We start from the raw sequence: 18,884 nt of genomic DNA, 5'->3' as shown, positions 1-18,884 counted from the left end.
ACCCCCCGGGGGTCTGCGGCGAGCAAAAGCCCGCTGCTGTGGACACCGGGGGTCTCGGTGCTCCGCGTGGGCAAGCGCGCCCTTGGTCCCTGTCAGTAAAAATAAACAAACAAACAAATAAACTGAAACCGCTCTTCTGGACAAATAAAAAACCCTAAAAGCGTGCCGGTGGTACAGAACCTGATAAAATGGGAAAGTTTGGAGTACCGCAGCCCCGTTTCCCGCGCCGCATGCTAGTAGTGTGTCACGGAGGAAGAGAATATAAATAAAAGATTGGGTTCGTTTAATTTTCAGTAGGGTCCCGGCTTCTGGAGTCGGGGAAAGTTTCTCATGGTGCTGCGGTATGGATGTACCCAGGGAGCACTAGTATCGGGTCTCCCAGTCCGCCTGGTGCTTTGGCTGAAGCAAATTAATTAGCCGCGTTAAATAGGAAGATGGACTTGAACAGGCTTTACACAAGACAATACTGCAAACACTGTTGGCATCTCTGCCTTTTTTTTTTTTTTTTTAAATTTAACACATTGTTTTATGTGATTCACCACTGGAAAAACAATGGATTTGCTCTGTTTTAATTTAAAATGAATTAATTAAAATTAATTAATACAAATGCTTTAGCTTGAATACTGTGTTGTATTACCCTCCTATTTGAGTTTCTAAATGTGCATGATACTTCTGAAGTGCATTGCAAATTCATCCAGCTTTAGAAGCATTTGTTTTCTGCTTTGGATGATGATGTGGCTGCATGATGCCTCAGATTATTCTGGTCTGGAAGAGTGATGAAGTCCTCAAAATTACAGATTTTGGGTGAGGAAAATTATCTTTAATGCAGGTGGGACTGGCTAAAATCCTTGTGTGATATATGTTTATGGGATTTCCACGTGTTCATATGCACTACATTTTTGATATTTTTAAAGTAAAGATAAAATAATGAAAAATAAAGAACAAGATGAAATTTCAAAGAGTAGATTTTACTGATCTGACGGTGGCCAGTATAAATATCCTAATTATCGTATCCATTGGTAGCAATGTTTTTATGTTCCTCATCTCATATAATCTCCAACTCTATCTCAGGTGGTATCAGCTTAAATCTTTCAGAATAAACCAGTTCGGTCCCCACACGATTTGTCTGCCTGTCTCCAATCAGTATTTCGGAGTGTGCTGCTTTTTATTTGCGTTAAGCTGCCTAACCAGTTTTCTCACGAGCCTAATGGATGAAATTTTACTTCCCGTTTCCCTGGCAGAGGTGAGGTATCAGAGTGCTTTTTCGATTGTTTACCTTCAGAGCAGAGTGTTCTCGTTCTTCTAGTTCTCCCGTGCCGAGCAGCTGAGAGCCAAGTACACCGTGCCTCCTCGGGTACCATAGTGCTTTCTCCAGGAAACCTAGTCATGCTAAAACACAGCCTATTTTTGCTCACCGTTGGACTAACTTTAACAGGAAACTCTTTTTCGATAAAAGGTAAGCTTTTAGTTTTTGTTACCTATTCAGGCAGTTTCTCCAACTCTGATAGTGCCTGGTCCTGGCGGTAAATATGCACACCTCTCAAATCCAGTCACAGCTCTCCCTGGGCATTAGGCTGTTAGCAGATGTCCTAACCGAGAAACTTTGGTTTAGGAAGGAAAAAAAAAAAAAAAAAAAAGCACTGCAGTTTGAAAATTTTTATAGTTTCTTAGTTCTTTGTGTTTGTTTTTGTTTGTTTAAAAACATTATCTTCTATACAGGACACGGTTGTGACAATTGTAGCTGCTGTCACTCATGAATAGTAAAGACTCGAGAAAAAGATTTAGATCTTCAGAAACTCGAGAAAAAGATTTAGATCTTCAGTAATGTGAGGGAACTTCCTTCAGTTTTGTTTTATTTCCTTATTAACTCCTGTACATTTATGATTTCGCTTCATATTTTAGACTTGGATGTAATGCCTGAAATATTTCTTAGAAGGTGATGTTCTTGTGACTGTACGAGTGCTTTCCTGCTTTCAGGTGTCAAAACTTAAACTGTTAGGATGTTTCCGCTGTTAGTTCCACATTACACGTAACTCACGAAACAAATTTTACGATTTAGTTAATCAAGTTATTTCTGATGAAAATAAAAGTCAAAAGTAAATATGGAGTGCCAATGTTACTTGCAGACCTGTCTGCTAATAGCAACTTCCACGTTTTGATTGTAATTACAGTATTTAATGTTGATCATAGGCTGCCTGAACCCAGCTTTCAAAAATCCTGATGTTATCTGATAGGTAGAGATCATCATTACACTGAGGAATCCTCCCCCTCACTTTGAATGGGTGATTCATGAGTGCTCTGTGTCTTCTTTGGAGTTATGAAATTCTTTCACAGAATCCTGGGAAGCTGAGGTTGACTTTGTACTGCTAAAATGAGAAGAAATCTCTTAGTTTCCTTATAAAAGAACAATTTAAGAAGTAGGAAGCTACTTTGGCTGTTATAACCCATGTTATGTTATTGTTGACTCTGTAACCTGTTTAAAAGCAATAGTTATGTCTCTGTTGACCAAAGTGAGCAGATTGATGAGCAGACAAGAAAAAGAAAGAAGAATGCAAGCTCACCTAATTAAAAAAAAAAAAAAAAAAGAGAGAGGACAAAAAAACATTCACTGGAGATTGTTGTTTTCTGTAAAACCATTTAGCTGAAACCAGATACTCAACAGATTTCTTGTCTTTAGCTTCCTTAGTTAGGATGACAGTTCCGGAGATAACTCTGATATGATGTAAAAGGTTCCAAACTTTTTACAAATAATGCAGGAGAAACATGACTGAACAAACATCCATCAGCCATTCCTAGAGAGCCCTGCTATCGACTGACGCATCAGCACATCGTTCCTGACACCAGTGAGGTGATTTCACAAAACTCGAAGAAACTTAACTGATTATGAGATGTCAAAATCTGTTGCACAGTTAATTTTAACTTGCCAGCCACCTCAAAAATCACTAGAAGGGGGACAGATGGGTGGACAGAGAAGACCGTTACTGAAATTTTCCATGTTGCTTCAGGTTGAAAGTATAGGTCATGGAAGAAAGAAGAGTTTCAGAAATGATAGACAAACATAAAAAGTTAACAGGTTAAAGATTAAAAGGTTAGGATATGTGAGAATTAAGATTGTTTAAGTAATTTGATAGCTTTTCTTATGTGCTCTGGAAGACTCCAGCTTTAAGCAGAAGTTTCCTTCTTTACATCAGTTGGACCATTCCTAAACTAATTCTACCACATATTTATATAAATATGCACTGAATACAGGAGTTGGGTTGTTTTGTGTTTTTTGTTTTGTTTTATTTTAATTTTCTTGTTCTTGGGATTTTCTATGATGTTACTGCTATATTGGTGGAGAAAGTTATTTATTTATGTATTTATTTTGAAAATAGCTAATTTGTTTTGATAATGTCTAAATGAAGGAATGACTAAAATTTGTGTTGTTATCTCAGTTTATAATGTAAATAACTAAGATCAAGAGTTAAAGTCAAGATTGCCATCTAGCTTTGGGCACCCAGGTTAAGAAAACTTAAGCTTTATTTTTTTTAGCACTTTATAGCAGTTGATTTGGGGTCGTGTAGTCATTAACCTTGAATACAGTCAAAATAGGTTTTCTGCAGAGAATAAAGGCACATACTTTGGCCATGAAAGAAAATGTTGATTTCTGTGACTTTCTCAACATAATCCAAGAACTCTGGCAGAGACAGAACCTACCAAACTGAGCTTGGGGAGTTGGGTTCTAAAATGGTGAAATTACTCTTTCTTCATCTATGACCTGAGCAGAATTATTTTTCAGTGATCACCACCGTGCAGATTCCACCACAATATATTTCTTATTCTTTCTGGTTCCTTAGAAATTTCAAACTTTATTTTTAGGGGTATCTTCTGAAGAGACATACAGAGTTTCAACGTTTGAAATAATTATTCCTCAACGTCTGACAGGCAAAGAGAAACATCACACATTTTTTCATGAGGTTTGTTGTTCTGTCCAGTGTTTTTTCTTCCGATATTGCTGTTTTTCAAAATTTTGTCCTATAATGCACACACACACACACACATGTACTGTGTATGTTATATATTGATTATTTTGTGAAGAAATGTGCTCTCTCTTCAGATTCTTAAGTGTTTTCAAATAGTTTTAAGTAAAAGGGCTGTAACTGCAACTCTAAGTTAAAGCCTTTCAAACTTCTAGTCCTGTTAACAGCCTTGTAAGAGAGAAGTAAGAACATGGAGAATATTTCTGTTTCCTGCAAGTCTGATTAGATGTTGAACTACTGTCTGTGCTGTATGTGTTCTTTTTCTCATCGCACCTTGTCTTTGAATAACCAGAAGATTTCAGCCGTGTATTGGCTAAAGGGCAGATGCTCACCTTGTACAAGAGGTCCCATAAAGTCGTACAGGTAAATGAATGAGTTAATAGAGAAAGGTCTGAGCCTTAATTCTTTGGTTCTAAGATCATTTACCTTTGCACCAGATACAGAGTTTAATTACTGAAATAACTGATAATGAAATGCCATGAGTCATCTTTGTGCAAACTGATTAACAAAGGAAGAATTTGTGAGTCGTTCATCTGTCTACAGATGATTTACATAAGGAGTGTCATAAAACTTTATGTGATAGTTTAGCAAAAAAATACATGGGCTGTGCCCTCGCTGTGCCCTCCTTGGGGACCTGAATCTGGCCAACATTCATCCAAGCTATGTCTACTTCCTCTTCACTAGTATCTCTGGAGTATCTGTTTCTGAGCCTATAAAACTATATCACGGTTGCCTAGGTTTAGGTTTACTGACTCTTCTTTTTTTGTTGTTTTAATACCATAAGTTTTAGTTTTTCATTTTTCTATAGACTGCATATCTTTTACATTCCCTGTACAAATCTCTAATGGCGGATATACTTAATTTCTTGTGTAGTTTTTGTACTTTTTCATTATGTCTTCCATATGAAAATTTATAGCTCAATAGAATTTAAATTTTCCATACGAAAGAATGTAGAGTGTGTTGCTGAAACTTTGCAATACACAAAGTATGAGGATTAGGAGTGCGTGTTTTGTGAATCTGATAAATACTTTAATGCTGTTGGACCTCTGTTATCAAAGAAAACATGGAACTGACACACCCAAGTAGAAAATAACATAGTTAAGTGATAACTTTTGTTCTGTTTTCAGGAGCATTCAGATGACAATCTTTCTTACTCTATTAAAACAAGAAATGGAACATACCTCCTAACACTGAAGAAAAATAAGTATGTGATAGAGTTCTGAGTAATCGATCCATCTCGGAATTTTGTTGCACATAGACAAGTATTTTTATATTTTTAAAAATATTTTTTTTAAATTTTAATATTTTTTTCTAGTGCAGAAATTACATTATTTTTATATTAGCACCACAACTAGTAGATTTCAGAAAGTCCTTGTGGAAAGTTCAACAGTAGCTCTTTATTGACAGGGAGGGGAGGGTTGTTAGTGTTGTCGTATTTGGAAAAAAATATCTGTTGTTGTTCCTCATTCCAGAGGCAATAATAATCCAGGCCCTCCTATGACATAGTCTGCTCAGGTCATAATCTGTGTATGTTTTAGTTAATATATTTCAAAATAACTTATTTTCCAAATAGTGCAGGTCATTTTTAAGAAATTTTGTTTCATGTCTGTGAATTTGAGTGATAATGTAGCATGAATATGCTGCTAACAATGTAATATTACTAGGATTCTTGATTTATTTCTTGCTTTATAGACTCTTAAAAGAGCAGTAGTTTATTTTTGTTTCCAGAGACCTTGTTAGCAAAGATTTTATGCTATATACGTACAGAAAAAATGGGACACTGGAGGCAACACAATCAAAAATCAAGGTATTGTACATAATAAAATTCCCCTTTTGCATAAGAGTTTCCTCAAATCAGGAAAACCAACTTTTATGAACTGAAAGCCATATTAACAAATCGTTAGAGCTGAGGATGGCAACAAGAGTGCACATGCATGTAAATGTGTTTCCAAAGCAAACGTGAATGTACATGACCATTCACTCTGAGCGTCTTCGTGTCTGTATCCTACAAGAGTGAAAACTGTTTACATTTTTGGTAGTGGAAGGGAAAATGCAAGTGATGTACATAAAGTGCATATATAGAAGAAAAATATATGTGCTGGGAAAGAGGCATTTTCAAGTTTTCATATTTGTGGCGTTTATGTTTAACAATTCCCTGAGTTATAAAACATCAGGTTCTCTGTTTTATGAGGGAGTGGCCTTGTCCTCATACTCTTTATGATTATACAGCATCACTTTTGTAAGGTGTGAAAGGAGACACCGGGTGATTATGCCAAGGTTGAATTTGAGCTACGCAAGTAGGTCACCTTTGCATAATACGCAATTAAAGGTACAATGGCAGCATCAAAGCTCTGTAGTTTTGAGCAAGCCTTAAGAATGCTTTTACATTTAAGTTTCAACTTGTAACTGCATGCTGGCTTAGTGAGACTGCTCTGTGCATGGGAGAGCTTCTCAGATCAGCCTGTGAGAGGATTCTGTTTAAGAACAGGATGAGCAATATAGATGCAAAGGTCTTGTTAAAAGATGGCAATGGGTTAAATGAAAAAGTTGGTTGTTTTCTAGAACCAAGGGACCAAATGCTATTGTAGTTACTCACATCAAGTAATATTTTACTCCAAGAATTCTGGGATTATTTTAGAATAGGGAACGCTTTAAATTTGCAAAAGCCAGCTTTAATAATAATAAGGTTGGTAACAAAATAAGTTTGCATTTGAATGCATCTACCTTATTTTGTTATTAATTATGTGGTTTTGTTGCATTTCAGACACACTGTTATTATCATGGCACTGTTGAAGGAATGGCTAACTCGATGCTCGCTCTTAGCACGTGTGATGGCCTGAGGTATTACTTCTTGCTTTTTACTTCAAGATAATAAATTGTGCAGTATCACCAGTATCAAAACAAACAAAACTGCTGATATTCATTATACACCTGGAAAGAAAACGCAATCCTATCTTGCAAATGTTTTTTACATTTTGCCTCTTAATGAAGCTGAAACTCTATACAGGTTTTATACTTCCCCTCCCCTATGACTGATACTGTTGATAGGCTGCATTTAGAATTTAGCATTCAGAATAATGAAATGTTTTAAATACAATAAAGTTACATTTATCTGAGAAACATGAAGGGGCCAGATTAATGCATAAAAGTTTTAAGGTATTCCCCTGACAGCATCAATCTATACAAGTAGACAAAATGAGATGGCATGCACAGCAGATCAGGCAGATACTCAGAATGTGCCTGGAGCATGTCAGTGCTTTCTGCCTTCAATGAGTTTGGCTCTTCAGCTGGATTTAGATACACTTGTCAGTCCTGGCAGCCTTGTTCAGCTTGATATCTTTTTGACAAGCAGGAAGAGGCAATGGAACAAAGTTCACATACATATCTTTCATGTGTCTAGCATCAAAGTGAGACGCCACTCACAATAAATAAAGATATTTCATGGCATTCCTTTAAATGAAGAATAAGATTATCAAACTACTGGTATTTCAGGTAGTACTGGATTTCACTAAGCAGAACAGAGATGTCATTTTGGCTGTTCTGCAAACTTGTGCAAACTCAAATAATCATTTATGTCAACACAGTGGTACGAAGAGTTACGGTTTTTAAGTATTCCTCTGTTGTTCATTCACCTAGTTATAACCATGAGGGAAAAATAATTTTCCATTCTTTTATGACTGTTAGAGGAATTATCTACATTGGTGGCAAATGGTATGGAATGGAGCCACTCAACTCATCCAGCACATTTGAACACATGTTTTACCAGTTAGAAGATATGGAGCATATCCCTTTCCGATGCAGTATGCAGAATGACAGCCTTCATCATGAGATGAAGATGTTTGTGAAGCAGTCTGTGAAATATGCATTTTCATCAAACAGTACCTCGAGTGGGGAAAAACTTTTGAGGGTAAATGCATTTCTGTTTCTCTCCTGTGGGCTACAGTCCAAGCCATCTCCTCAGTCTGTTGCAGATGTCAGTGGTCTACAGAGCTCTTGCTTTGGCATGGTATCATTGCAGGTGCTTTTGGCTTAGCAGGCCACCTTGTTGCTCTCATTTTGATGGACCCCAAGCTGGTGGGAGTTGTGCTAAGGAAATCCTGAAACAGAAGAATATCACAATGCCAATTTAACGTAGCTTGAAGCAGTTATTTAGCAGAAAAGCAGAGCTCAACCCAAGACCACTGTGGGTGTGTGAAAGCTGCCATTCAGCACATGCATCTTGGTGTCTGACCAAAAGCAGATTACTTGTACACAGATATTGATCTGGAAATCTAAAGCAAATTGACATTTGAGGCCACATTAAAAATTGTATCATTACTTTATAAAAACATTAAATGAAAATCATGAGAAGAATAATTTTATAAGCCTTGAATTTATTACTCATAATGTTAACTTATTGTGCTTTTTAATTTGCAGAAGAAGCGAGCTGTCCTGCCACAGGAAAGCTATGTGGAATTATTTATGGTCGTGGATAATAACAGGGTAATGACTTCATCCAATGAAATGGATAAATACTTTTTGTTAAATTATTATTTTTTTCTCTGACTTTTGCATATGGCATCTTACAGTTTTTGCTGAAGAAATCGGATCCTGCTGCGGTGCAAAAGGAAACGGTTGAGCTGATTAATTATGTTGATGGGGTAGGTCAGTTCAGTCACCTATACATGGTAGTTTCTACTTTATTGGAGTTTCCAAAAGTAAGGTAGTAAAGTAAATCTGTACTGTTATGTTCTGAAATTGTATTTGGAAGTTATACAGCAATTTGTAACATTTAAGACATGTCATGAATCTATGCATAAGTCTTGTAGAGGTGCAGCCCAGATGTTTGTAAACATCTGTGTGCTCCCTGACTTTGGCTCAGTAGTGGTAAAAATCTTTCATAATTCAGTTGAACTGGATTGATGGACAGTAATTATCTTTTTTTTTTCTTTTTTCAGATGTATAGAGCATTAAACATCCAGATTGTTTTGGTTGGATTAGAGATATGGACAGTTACAAACCCCATATCAGTAATGAATGGTTCAGCTGGAGATGTACTGGGTAGATTTGTTTCTTGGAGACAGAAAGACCTTCTAAAACGATCAAGAAATGATGTTAGTCATCTCATAATGTAAGTTTTCATTTGGAGGAAATGCCACTCCTGCAACACTGCTGGTGTTGCTAATGCATGTGATTTTGGTTTTGTACATGAATGAAAATGTAACGAGTAAAATTCACTCAACTTCCAAACTGTTTTAACCTGAAAAAAAAGAGATGAAGAAACTATAATGAATTCTTCGTAGTTAATCAACTCAAAAGCACTGGCACAGCAGGCTTAGGTGACTGATCATTGTTTTCAATCTATGTTATTGCCATGTTCATTACTAATTACGGTGAAACCATGATATGGTGACAACTTTCTTCTTGACTTCAATAAGACCAAATTTTGCTTTGTAGTATTTGTTTCAGACATATCAGTGTCTCTTAGTAGTGATCATGAAAGTGATTTTTCAGCCCCTCTTTCAAAAGTACCTTCGAACTGCGTTTGTTGCAGAGGGAGAAACTCTTATGGTGGATCCATTGGAATGGCTTTTGTAGGTACCGTCTGCTCACAGGTCCAGGGAGGGTCAATCAGCACTGTAAGTATGTAATGTTGTGGTTAGTAGAAGAAACTAGCACAGAAATTAGGAGCTGCTATCATAGATGTGCTGCTAGTGAGACAATTGAAGGCTTTCCCCTGTGCATTTACGCAACCCAGAGTTGTATCTATTGCTAGACATTGATTCCACAGAGGCACACCTTCAGAACATCCTAGCAGATAATGTGCACTTTGTGAACCCACTCAGGTATTAGAGACTAGGCTTGGAGTGGAATGGTTTCATCCACAGGGTTTCTTATGTAAAGATTTGTGTGTATTTTTATGCTTATATACAAATACATATATTTCCCAATTTCTGTCTTCGTGTTACAATCCACTTGTCTGATTTAGTCCTGAAATCACTTTTTAATCACATTTATGTAATTTATCTAGTTCAAGGTTGTATAAGAAAAGTCCATCCTCATAACGTTAAGGTTCATAAGCACAGTATTTTCGGGATGGGAATGCAACTACAACGTGTGCATTGTTTCACTCTTTACATGGATAGACACTGAACATAATGCACGGTATTTTCAAATGTCCAGAATTCTCCACAAAACTGTAAATGGAGAAAAAAATAAATTAAATTTGGCAAAACTAGCCAGAAACCAGCGTTTCCTTTACCCTTGGGGACAGATCCAGTATTTCCTGAGGTTCCTTTCTTTACCATAGAGATGCCATAACATAATGGACAATCTTAGAAGCAGATTCTGTTCTTTAATAGTATGTTTGTCTTTGAAGACTCCACTAAAATCAATATCATGACTGATTAACTGCGCTACTATTCAGAGTATGATCCTAGAAAGACTGGTAGAACTTGGCCCTACCTGAAAATAAACAACTTATCTGTTCTTGCTACTTTTGCTTTGCAATACAATTTGATATTGTCTGCATGGCCCCTAAGAAACTTGTGGCCTGGATAACTCAGTAGATAGAAACATAGTAATTTCTTTAGTTTCATAATTTTTAACACAGATTCTCTTCATTAGTTGGATCATAGCAATTTGTTACGTCATGCTACAGTAGTTGCACATGAATTGGGTCATAACCTTGGAATGAAACATGATGATGAAAGGTGTCCTGCATCCTACATTATGTACAGCACAGATACGTAAGATTTCCATTTATTTTAATAAACCTTTTTTTTTTTTTTTTTCAATCCGCAGTGGATAGATAAGCTGAGAAACTTCCATGAATCCTTAAGAACTTTTGTGAATGGAAAGTTAAAAGTTTAATGACAGAGCTGAATTCTTTGACTTAGGACTTATATAATTTCAAATTATTTAAAGCATTTCCTGTTTTGTGACTTAGTCATTCTTTGCTTGTAGCATTCATTAAAACTTACTAGGATTTTGTTAATTGCTCATTTTAATGATAGTGTATTGCTGCTGGGTTTTCTACCCTGCTGAGAGTCCTCTACATATATTCACCATGTTTGTGCAAACATGCCCCCTTTGCATAGATTCTCTTAAATGTTAGTTTAAACAAAATGTCTCATCCTACATTTGTTTCAGTTTATTTGTTCTTTGGCTCCCCTTTATCTAATAATAATAATAAAATTATCTATCCGCATTTATATTAATAAATCAGCATAACTGAACACTGGACCAAACTACTATGAGAAGATGCATTCCTGAGTTTTTTGGGAATCCCAGTTAAGGTGAATGTCCTTCTGGAAAGTGTATTTTAATCAGACATTTTTGGACTCAGTACAGCAAAGGAATTTCGAAGGCCTGTTTTGTACAGAACATCAGAATGTCTAATCTGATGGTCTCTTTTGCTTCTGAAAGTATTTGCAGTTATGTTTTATATAGTATATTTTTATTTCCAGAAGTACTGTAATACAAAATAAAGAGGAGATATCTCAAGATCTCCTAACATTATGAAATGTGGTATTTATTATTGATCAACAATATTTTAATGGTTTGAACTGAATTGCCTTTTTGCAAGAAAAATGTTTATAATAAAAAATAATATTATGCTTTCCAGGGGATCCAGGAATTTCAGCACCTGCAGTGCTGATGATTTTGAGAACTTTATTCTAAATGGAGGAGGAAACTGCCTTAGAAATCCCCCCAAAACAAGCAACATTTACAAAGAACCTGTCTGTGGTAATAATGTGGTTGATAACAATGAAGAATGTGACTGTGGTAAACCACAGGTAAAGAAATTCAGCTGGATACTTGTATATTATATTATACTTGTTGTATTATACTGTCCTTTTGTTACACCTGATTTGCATTAGTATCTGGGTAGTTTTTCATATAAGTTTACATTTTTGCAAGCTGTATAAATTCTAGAAAAAGCCTAAAATCATATTTTTATTTAGTTATGAACTCAGTTAAGGGTTACTGGACTTCACAGAACTTTGAGTCAATGCCTAAGAAAGAAATTTCAGTGCACGACATGTGGAAATGCCATCATTTTTTGTGCTGACATTAGCAACATAGATACTTCTGTTATGTAAATGAGGCTATTAGTCTGTATAGCACTTACAGGTTTCCTAACTGTAACTCTTAAACTTAGACTACAACAACATTACTTTTGTTGGTCATATTTACATTGTGCCAATGTCCCTCACAGAATGGGATATATTTACTCCTTCTTTGGAAAATAAAGGTGTCTCGTAGTACAGTTAGCTTAAAGGAGGCTACAGTGAGGTGGGGATCGGTCTCTTCTCCCAAGCAACAAGTGATAGGACAAAAGGAAATGGCCTCAAGTTGTGCCAGGGGAGGTTTAGGTTGGATATTAGGAAAAACTTCTTCACTGAAAGGGTTGCGAAGTATTGGAACAGGCCCAGGGAAGTAGCTGAGTCACCATCCGGGAGGTCTTCAAAAAACACATAGAAGTAGAGTTTAGCGACATGGTTTGATGGTGGATTTGACTGCTGGATTAAAGGCCAGACTAGATGATCTTAGAGGTCTTTTCCAGCCTGATTGATTCTGTGATTCTATGATTCAAAAAAGACAGCAATAAATCAAAAGGCTGTCAGGAAACCCAGGGTCCATTGTACAGGTCTTCTTCTAAGTCATGAAAAGATACCAACATTTCACTCCATCAGACTGCTAACATAGTGGAAAAATAACGTGGAGGTGGGATACATATGAAGCGTTATTTAAAATCTGAAATCATAGAATCATTAAGGTTGGAAAAGACCTTCAAGATCATCTGGTCCTGTTCTGCTTCTTTTAGTATCCATTTAGAGTGTAAACATATCATGTATTCCTGTCCACAATCTATCAAAATAGATGCTTTTCTGATGACTTGTTTTTAAAAAATGCAGCTAAAATGTATGCTAGTTTATGTTGGAGCAGAAGGCTGTCAATCTCAGAATATGAAAGAGAGTATGAAAGTGTTTAATATTTGGTTCGTCCATGCACTTGGTTTGACCATGTACTTTCCTAGCTATACAGCAAAGTAAAAACATTGTGTCCCCCCGTTCATGTCTGTTCTTCAGGAATGTACTAACCCTTGCTGTGATGCTGCAACCTGCAAACTTACATCTGGATCGCAATGTGCTCAAGGACTGTGCTGCAAAAATTGCAAGGTAGGCTATATTTTATTAGGCTAAATTGGTGCTAATTATTAGGTTGGATTTTGGGGGCCGGGGGTGGGGGTGGTGTCGAAAAGGTATCATAAAATCTCTTGACTTATTTCCACATTATCAAACTACGTTCACCAGCAGAGAGCACGTAAGTAGAGAATACGTGCCTAATGACTTTTGGACAGTAGCTTAGAAATAGAATGTCATCCCTGTGTTGTCCACAGGAGGCAGGATTAATCAGGGGATTTAGTGATCTCCATTATGCAACACCAAACATCTCCAGTGTCTATGATCATTGGCTACATTTTAATTTGTGCTTGTACATGTATTTGTGTGATCTAACCTAGTCCTCTGCAAGCTAAGCTCAAAAACTTTGCAGCTACACCATATGAAACCAAGAATTTTAGATGTTCATTAGATACTGATTTGAAAAAATAAATATTCTGTCTTCTTTAAAATCAAAGAAGATTCCCATCTGTCATTGGTTCATGATTGAATTTCAGCAGTTGCAAAACTGTGAGGTGGCATTCTTCTCTGGTTCTAGTTTAAAGTGGCAGGAACAGAATGCAGATCGAAGATGGACTTCTGCGATCTACCTGAATACTGCAATGGAAGCTATGCCTACTGTCCAGATGACATTTATATCATGAATGGTTACCCATGCAACGACATGAAAGCATATTGCTACTATGGAGTATGCCAGAGTTTTGATTCACAATGTGAAGCTATATATGGAAAAGGTGCATTTGTAATTTAACGTAAAAAGACTTGTAGTCTTCTACAAGACATTTCATAGTTTTTATTTTCTTTCTCATATTTTTAAGACAGTGTGGTGGCTTACTAAGATTCACTATTTTTCATACAGGGGCACGAAAAGCACCTGATCTATGCTTTGAAAAAGCCAATATTAAAGGGGACAGGTTTGGAAACTGTGGAATGAAAGGTGGAGTGTACAAGAAGTGTACTGTTCAGTAAGTCAATAGCAAGTAAAAGCCTCCCCTAAAACATCCAATGTAAAATTCTCCTCTTAGATGTCATGTTCTACAACAGAATGTATCTGCTATGAACTTGTAAAACATGAGATGTAAGAGAACAATATTTGCTTGAAAGGCAAGCTAAGTTTGACTGGATGGTGTATTTGCGCTGACATTGTGGTGTGTTGTTTTTTTTTTCCTGTTTACCTTGTCTCTGAGTATCATTTGTTCACTACAGGCATAGTCTGTGTGGCAAGGTCCAGTGCACTTCTGTTAGTCTTCAAAATCTTCCTGCTTGGAGTGTTGTCAATAATGCGTCTGGAGTTTTATGCTGGTCTTCTGATTTTGACTTAGGATCGGATGTCCCTGATCCTGCTCAAGTTCATGATGGAACAGCCTGCGGAGAAAAGAAGGTAAGACGAATCACAGCAGCATTACACAGTATATTCCACCAAGTGGAAAGCTCTTAACTTTCAAAAGCATTACATTCTCTTATTTATATTCCATAATATAATTAAAAATCTGCTTTTTCAGATATACACACACAATTAATTAGCTCTTTAAAAATCTGTGATGCTACAAATCAGTGAGCTACATTATGAGTTACTCAAATTATTTCCATCAAACTGCATCCATAGATTTAGAAAACTTTGAGACAAATAGAGCTATAAAATTGTGAAGTACTGAGAATTCTATCAACCCTTTTCCCGAAATTTAAGTAAGAACAGTAGACTTGTAAACATATATTTTTGTATAGTATATTTGTAAAATGGATGGGATTTTTGGAAGTCTTGTGTGTAAAAGACACTAAATACTTTTTCCAGGCCTGTTTGGATTTTGAGTGTGTTGATGCAAGTTTTCTGGGCTACAGCTGTGATGTAAAGCAGAAGTGTAACAATAATGGGGTGAGTAGATTGTGTTTTCATGCCCTATTTCTTGAAGACAGAGATAGGTGCAAAATCCCACCATAAAAGCAATAACCTGACATATGGCTTTGATTTATTCTGATATGTATTAAAAGTTAAATCCACTTTTTTTTTTTTTTTTTTAAATCTGCAATTCGTTTTGCCAGTATACTGTAAACATCTTAGCACTAACACTGAAAGACATTTCTTCTAAATTTCCCTAGGGAACCCTCGAATATTACTGAACTGTCAAACTTTAAAAGGAAAGTATTCCTCTGAGGACAGGCTAGGGATCCATGATTTACATATTTCTCTGTGAAAAATCAAAAAGGAGCCCAGAGGTTTTAAAACTAAGAAGTTCTTCTTTGGACGGTACCCTAGTGTAGGCAAATAACAACAACATCACAAGAAGAGATTAATTCTACAGAGAATCAACTATTGGTATCAGTATTACTCCGTGTTTGGGGGTTGGAGGGAGAGAGGTTATACTTAATACATTTCTATGGAATACTATGGAATATTTCTTGTTTCCACATGCAATTCTTAACGTGTAACTCCAAATATATATTGGAGGTCGAAAGCGGCCACTTTCAAGAAGAAGTTCCTTTGACTAATCCGTTTCATATGGACTATAGGTGTGTAACAACAACGGGAACTGCCATTGCCATTCGGGGTGGGCACCCCCCTTCTGTAACCAGTCAGGCTATGGTGGCAGTGTTGACAGTGGGCCAGCTCACATAGGTAGGACACTGAAACTGTCTTTCATTCTGCCTCCAGTGTCTGATTAAAATAATCTACTAATACAGAGTGATTTCTGGTCTCTTTTCAAAAGCTTTTTTGCTACTGCATGGGCTGCTTAATCATGGAATGACTTGAGAATGAACATTATCATCTGATGCATAGTCTGCAGACATCAAAAAAGTCGGTCCAAGGGAGAAGTTGATCTCTTTTTTTTGTCTGAGATAAAAAACATTAATTGCTTAGGATTACTACTACATTTTTAAATAGTTGCATATTATTTAGTTAGGTGCTGAACACCAGATAAAAAGGGTGTAATATAGAAGGACTACAGCTTGAGAATGAAACTAGCAGCCTTTATGTATGGAAAAGGTCTCGCTGTAATGAGAAGGATTAAGGAGGTGCATGCAGCAACTAGCAGTTCGCTCATCTAAGAGCCATGAAATTCTGCAAAGGGAAAATGGAGTAGATTTTTCTGGCCTTTACACTGAGAGACCATGCAAAATATTTTACTTCTATTTGTTGACTAAAAGGAAAAAGGCTGTATATCATACAACGTGGGGTGGGTAAAGGAGGAAGAAGTACTTGTGCTTACATATGTCCAAATCCTAATTACTAAATTTGATTTATAATAATTTGAAGATTGTAGTTTTTACAACAGAAAGGAGTTTTTAATGGGAAAATGCTTTAATATGAGGTTAAGCAAGATGAGTATCTTACATGATTGCAATTGTTTTTCTCTAGATACATCACTTCGGGATGGTCTGCTTATATTTTTCTTCCTTGTGCTGCCAATATTGATTGTGATTGTAATAGCAGTAATTAAGCGTGATGCAATAAAAAGAAAGTTTTGCAGGAAAAGTAGAAGACAACACAGGTATTGCACTTATTACAAATGTGTATTTCAATACTTGGGAGCACGCTTCAAATAAATTGAGTAGGCTAGAGACCTTATACAAAGAATCAGAACCCCCTCAAAAGAAAAAGACTACCCTGCTAACAGTAAATGTGGGTAGTTTAATCCAGATGCTCAGGTTGTCAGTTCTTAAGCATTTCTTCACAATATTCACTGCACTTTTCTAATTGGTACTTATAATTGTGTCGCATGGGCACAGTGGCACAGAATATTGAAATTATTTGCCAAGGCCGGGAAGGGGTGGAGTCAAAACCAGAATCAAGACCTTTGAGCCCTGTCCCTTGATAAGCACTCAACTTAATGTTGTCAAGTCAAATGGGGTTTTTCCTGACAACGTGGTTTTCATTTCAGGGATAACAATGTGCAGCAACCAAAGCAAAATAACGGACCAGCTCATAGCACAGGAAATAATCAGGTAAGAGAGACGCATACGTGTATTACTTCATGCTGAGTAATCCAAATTATACAGTGCCTTTTCTCTAATGTAGTTACTGATGACTTTGTGGGTTTTGATACGCTAAACCCATCAGAATTTCCAAGTATTTAAATTGGACAAGAGTTCTGTTTGGGTAGGTATGGACCTTATTGCCTGCCCTGTCAACACAGGCTGTGAGTAGTGTGGGATGGAACAGGCTGCTGCTCAGCAGAGCAGCCAAGACTGAACTCTGAATTCTGCAGCCAAGTACCAGAGAAGCTGCTTAGCCAGGCTGTGGATCTTGTTCTGGTAAAAGAAAATGAAAATGATCGAAACACAATATGCGAGAGAGTATGAAATGTCACAGGAAGTGAAAATAACCTCTAAAATACCATTAGCTTTATACTGACTAATGAGACACACTTTGAAACGTGTTCCCTGTTAACCTGATTTTCTGCAATCTTTTCTAGTCTGCCACATCAAATCCTGATTTTTTTACCATATCATATTTTCCCGGTCCAAGGTTTGTGGAATTTAAACTCTTCTTTATTTCTTGTTTGCTATGTATGCACTGCTGTACCAATATAAGTGAAATGGCTAATGTCTCATGTCCTGCTCTGGGGCATTTTTCATGCAGCATAATATCAGATGAAATAGATTAAATGCTTGAAGGAGAAGTGCAGCTTTACCGCTTCCATAGAAACCAGCATAATGGGACATGTAAATGCTACCAGAGTATTTTGTGTGTGTCTGTGTGCGAAATGCATGTATAAATGCTACAAACCGATTAAAAATGGTGAAGTACCAGTTTACAAATACCAGGTGTCTCAAATCATGAAATATTTCACTAAATGTGTTTTCCACACTTCAGGCAGCCAGTACAAACACGGATTCCTGCAGTTCCTTCAGGACCTCAGCGACCTGTGGTCCCGCCTAGACCAGCTGTCTGAGAAGTTTCTTGGGAATCCTCACCAGTTCTGACCAGAAACTGATCTGAAACAAATTAAAGGTTGGAATCCCACAGTCCTCACCTTGCATCGTATGAAAAAGAAAAGAGACACCGAACACAGAAAAAGAGACCCTGAATGCAGATTTTCTAACCCTCCATTATTTTGCTAAGAGCTGCTGGCTATATTTGTACCTCTTCTACCTCACCTCTTTTTTTTTTTTTTTCTTTTTTTTTACCTTCCAAATCAAAAGCCTAATGTTCAATTCTTGTTAGTTTAAATCTATAACAGTGTTGGAGAGCAGGACTCCTCTGAAGTGTTGCCTTACCTGCAGGCCAAAGAGAAGTGGATTCGTTTGTTTAACAGACATAATTTATTCACCTTTAGTTACATGCTGACGTGAAAGTCAGAGCATAGGCTGTCCTCTGGGGAAGCCTACAGCCTGTCTACCTCCTGGCCATCCTCCAGGCCGTATGCTGTGCCTGCTGAGCGCCCCACGTGCAGGGCCTGGGGCCAATTCTGTACCTTGCTCTGAGCCCTTCCTGCACTGTCGCTGTATCCACGCTGGGATCCACAGCCACCTCTCCTGGAAAAGAAGCTGCTACAAGGAGGAGAAAACGTCACTGGGAATAACAAAGCTATGGATACAGACCAGTCATCTTTATGACGGGAGGGTAAATCATGTGCTATGTTTGCGTGTAGACTCTAGGAGTATGAACAAGCAATGGGTGAATAAATTACAGAATCATCTTGCACGGGTGTTTCTAGTCCTTTAGTCGGTCATTTCGCAGGGGAGATGGTCAAAAGGA

General features: G+C 37.0%; 1 protein-coding gene and 1 long non-coding RNA gene across 7 annotated transcripts; one reads left to right on the top strand and one right to left on the bottom strand.

Moving 5' to 3' along the window:
- On the top strand, positions 1-18,830 carry LOC106038930 (disintegrin and metalloproteinase domain-containing protein 9-like). 6 transcript variants are annotated; one of them, XM_067000478.1, is made up of 22 exons: positions 1-1,456; positions 3,859-3,956; positions 5,150-5,223; positions 5,748-5,826; positions 6,784-6,860; positions 7,704-7,926; positions 8,436-8,501; positions 8,588-8,659; positions 8,957-9,129; positions 9,553-9,637; positions 10,626-10,747; positions 11,626-11,797; positions 13,094-13,183; positions 13,725-13,920; positions 14,046-14,151; positions 14,393-14,567; positions 14,979-15,059; positions 15,695-15,800; positions 16,542-16,674; positions 17,065-17,128; positions 17,599-17,651; positions 18,000-18,830. In XM_067000478.1, exons 1-22 carry the CDS (start codon positions 1,387-1,389, stop codon positions 18,076-18,078), a joined length of 2,394 nt encoding a protein of 797 aa, XP_066856579.1. In that variant the 5' UTR covers positions 1-1,386; the 3' UTR covers positions 18,079-18,830. The 6 variants fall into 6 exon arrangements, 5 of the variants coding, with proteins under 5 accessions (XP_066856579.1, XP_013041234.3, XP_066856581.1 ...); XM_013185780.3 differs by having other exon boundaries at positions 5,147-5,223; XM_067000480.1 differs by lacking the exon at positions 3,859-3,956 and having other exon boundaries at positions 1,409-1,456; positions 5,147-5,223.
- Positions 7,220-14,499, bottom strand: LOC106038931 (uncharacterized). The gene is made up of 3 exons (XR_001208910.3): positions 14,362-14,499; positions 9,531-9,635; positions 7,220-8,116 (listed from the first exon to the last, which is right to left on the bottom strand). It is a non-coding gene; the product is annotated as an uncharacterized lncRNA (long non-coding RNA).
- Positions 18,831-18,884: the final 54 nt, after the last annotated feature.

Source organism: Anser cygnoides, chromosome 7 (assembly GCF_040182565.1).
Source record: "Anser cygnoides isolate HZ-2024a breed goose chromosome 7, Taihu_goose_T2T_genome, whole genome shotgun sequence".
Classification (NCBI taxonomy): domain Eukaryota; kingdom Metazoa; phylum Chordata; class Aves; order Anseriformes; family Anatidae; genus Anser; species Anser cygnoides.
Note: the sequence above shows the minus strand (reverse complement) of the source record. Positions and strands in the feature narration are given on the sequence as shown.

What these genes read in the sequence shown, in the direction of transcription:
- LOC106038930 (XM_013185780.3), top strand. Translation starts at nt 1,387, where the DNA reads ATGCTAAAACACAGCCTATTTTTGCTCACCGTTGGACTAACTTTAACA. An exon ending in AAACTCTTTTTCGATAAAAG is followed by an intron (nt 1,457 to 3,858) that starts GTAAGCTTTTAG and finishes CTTTATTTTTAG; the next exon opens with GGGTATCTTCTGAAGAGACA. An exon ending in TGAAGCTATATATGGAAAAG is followed by an intron (nt 13,921 to 14,045) that starts GTGCATTTGTAA and finishes TTTTTCATACAG; the next exon opens with GGGCACGAAAAGCACCTGAT.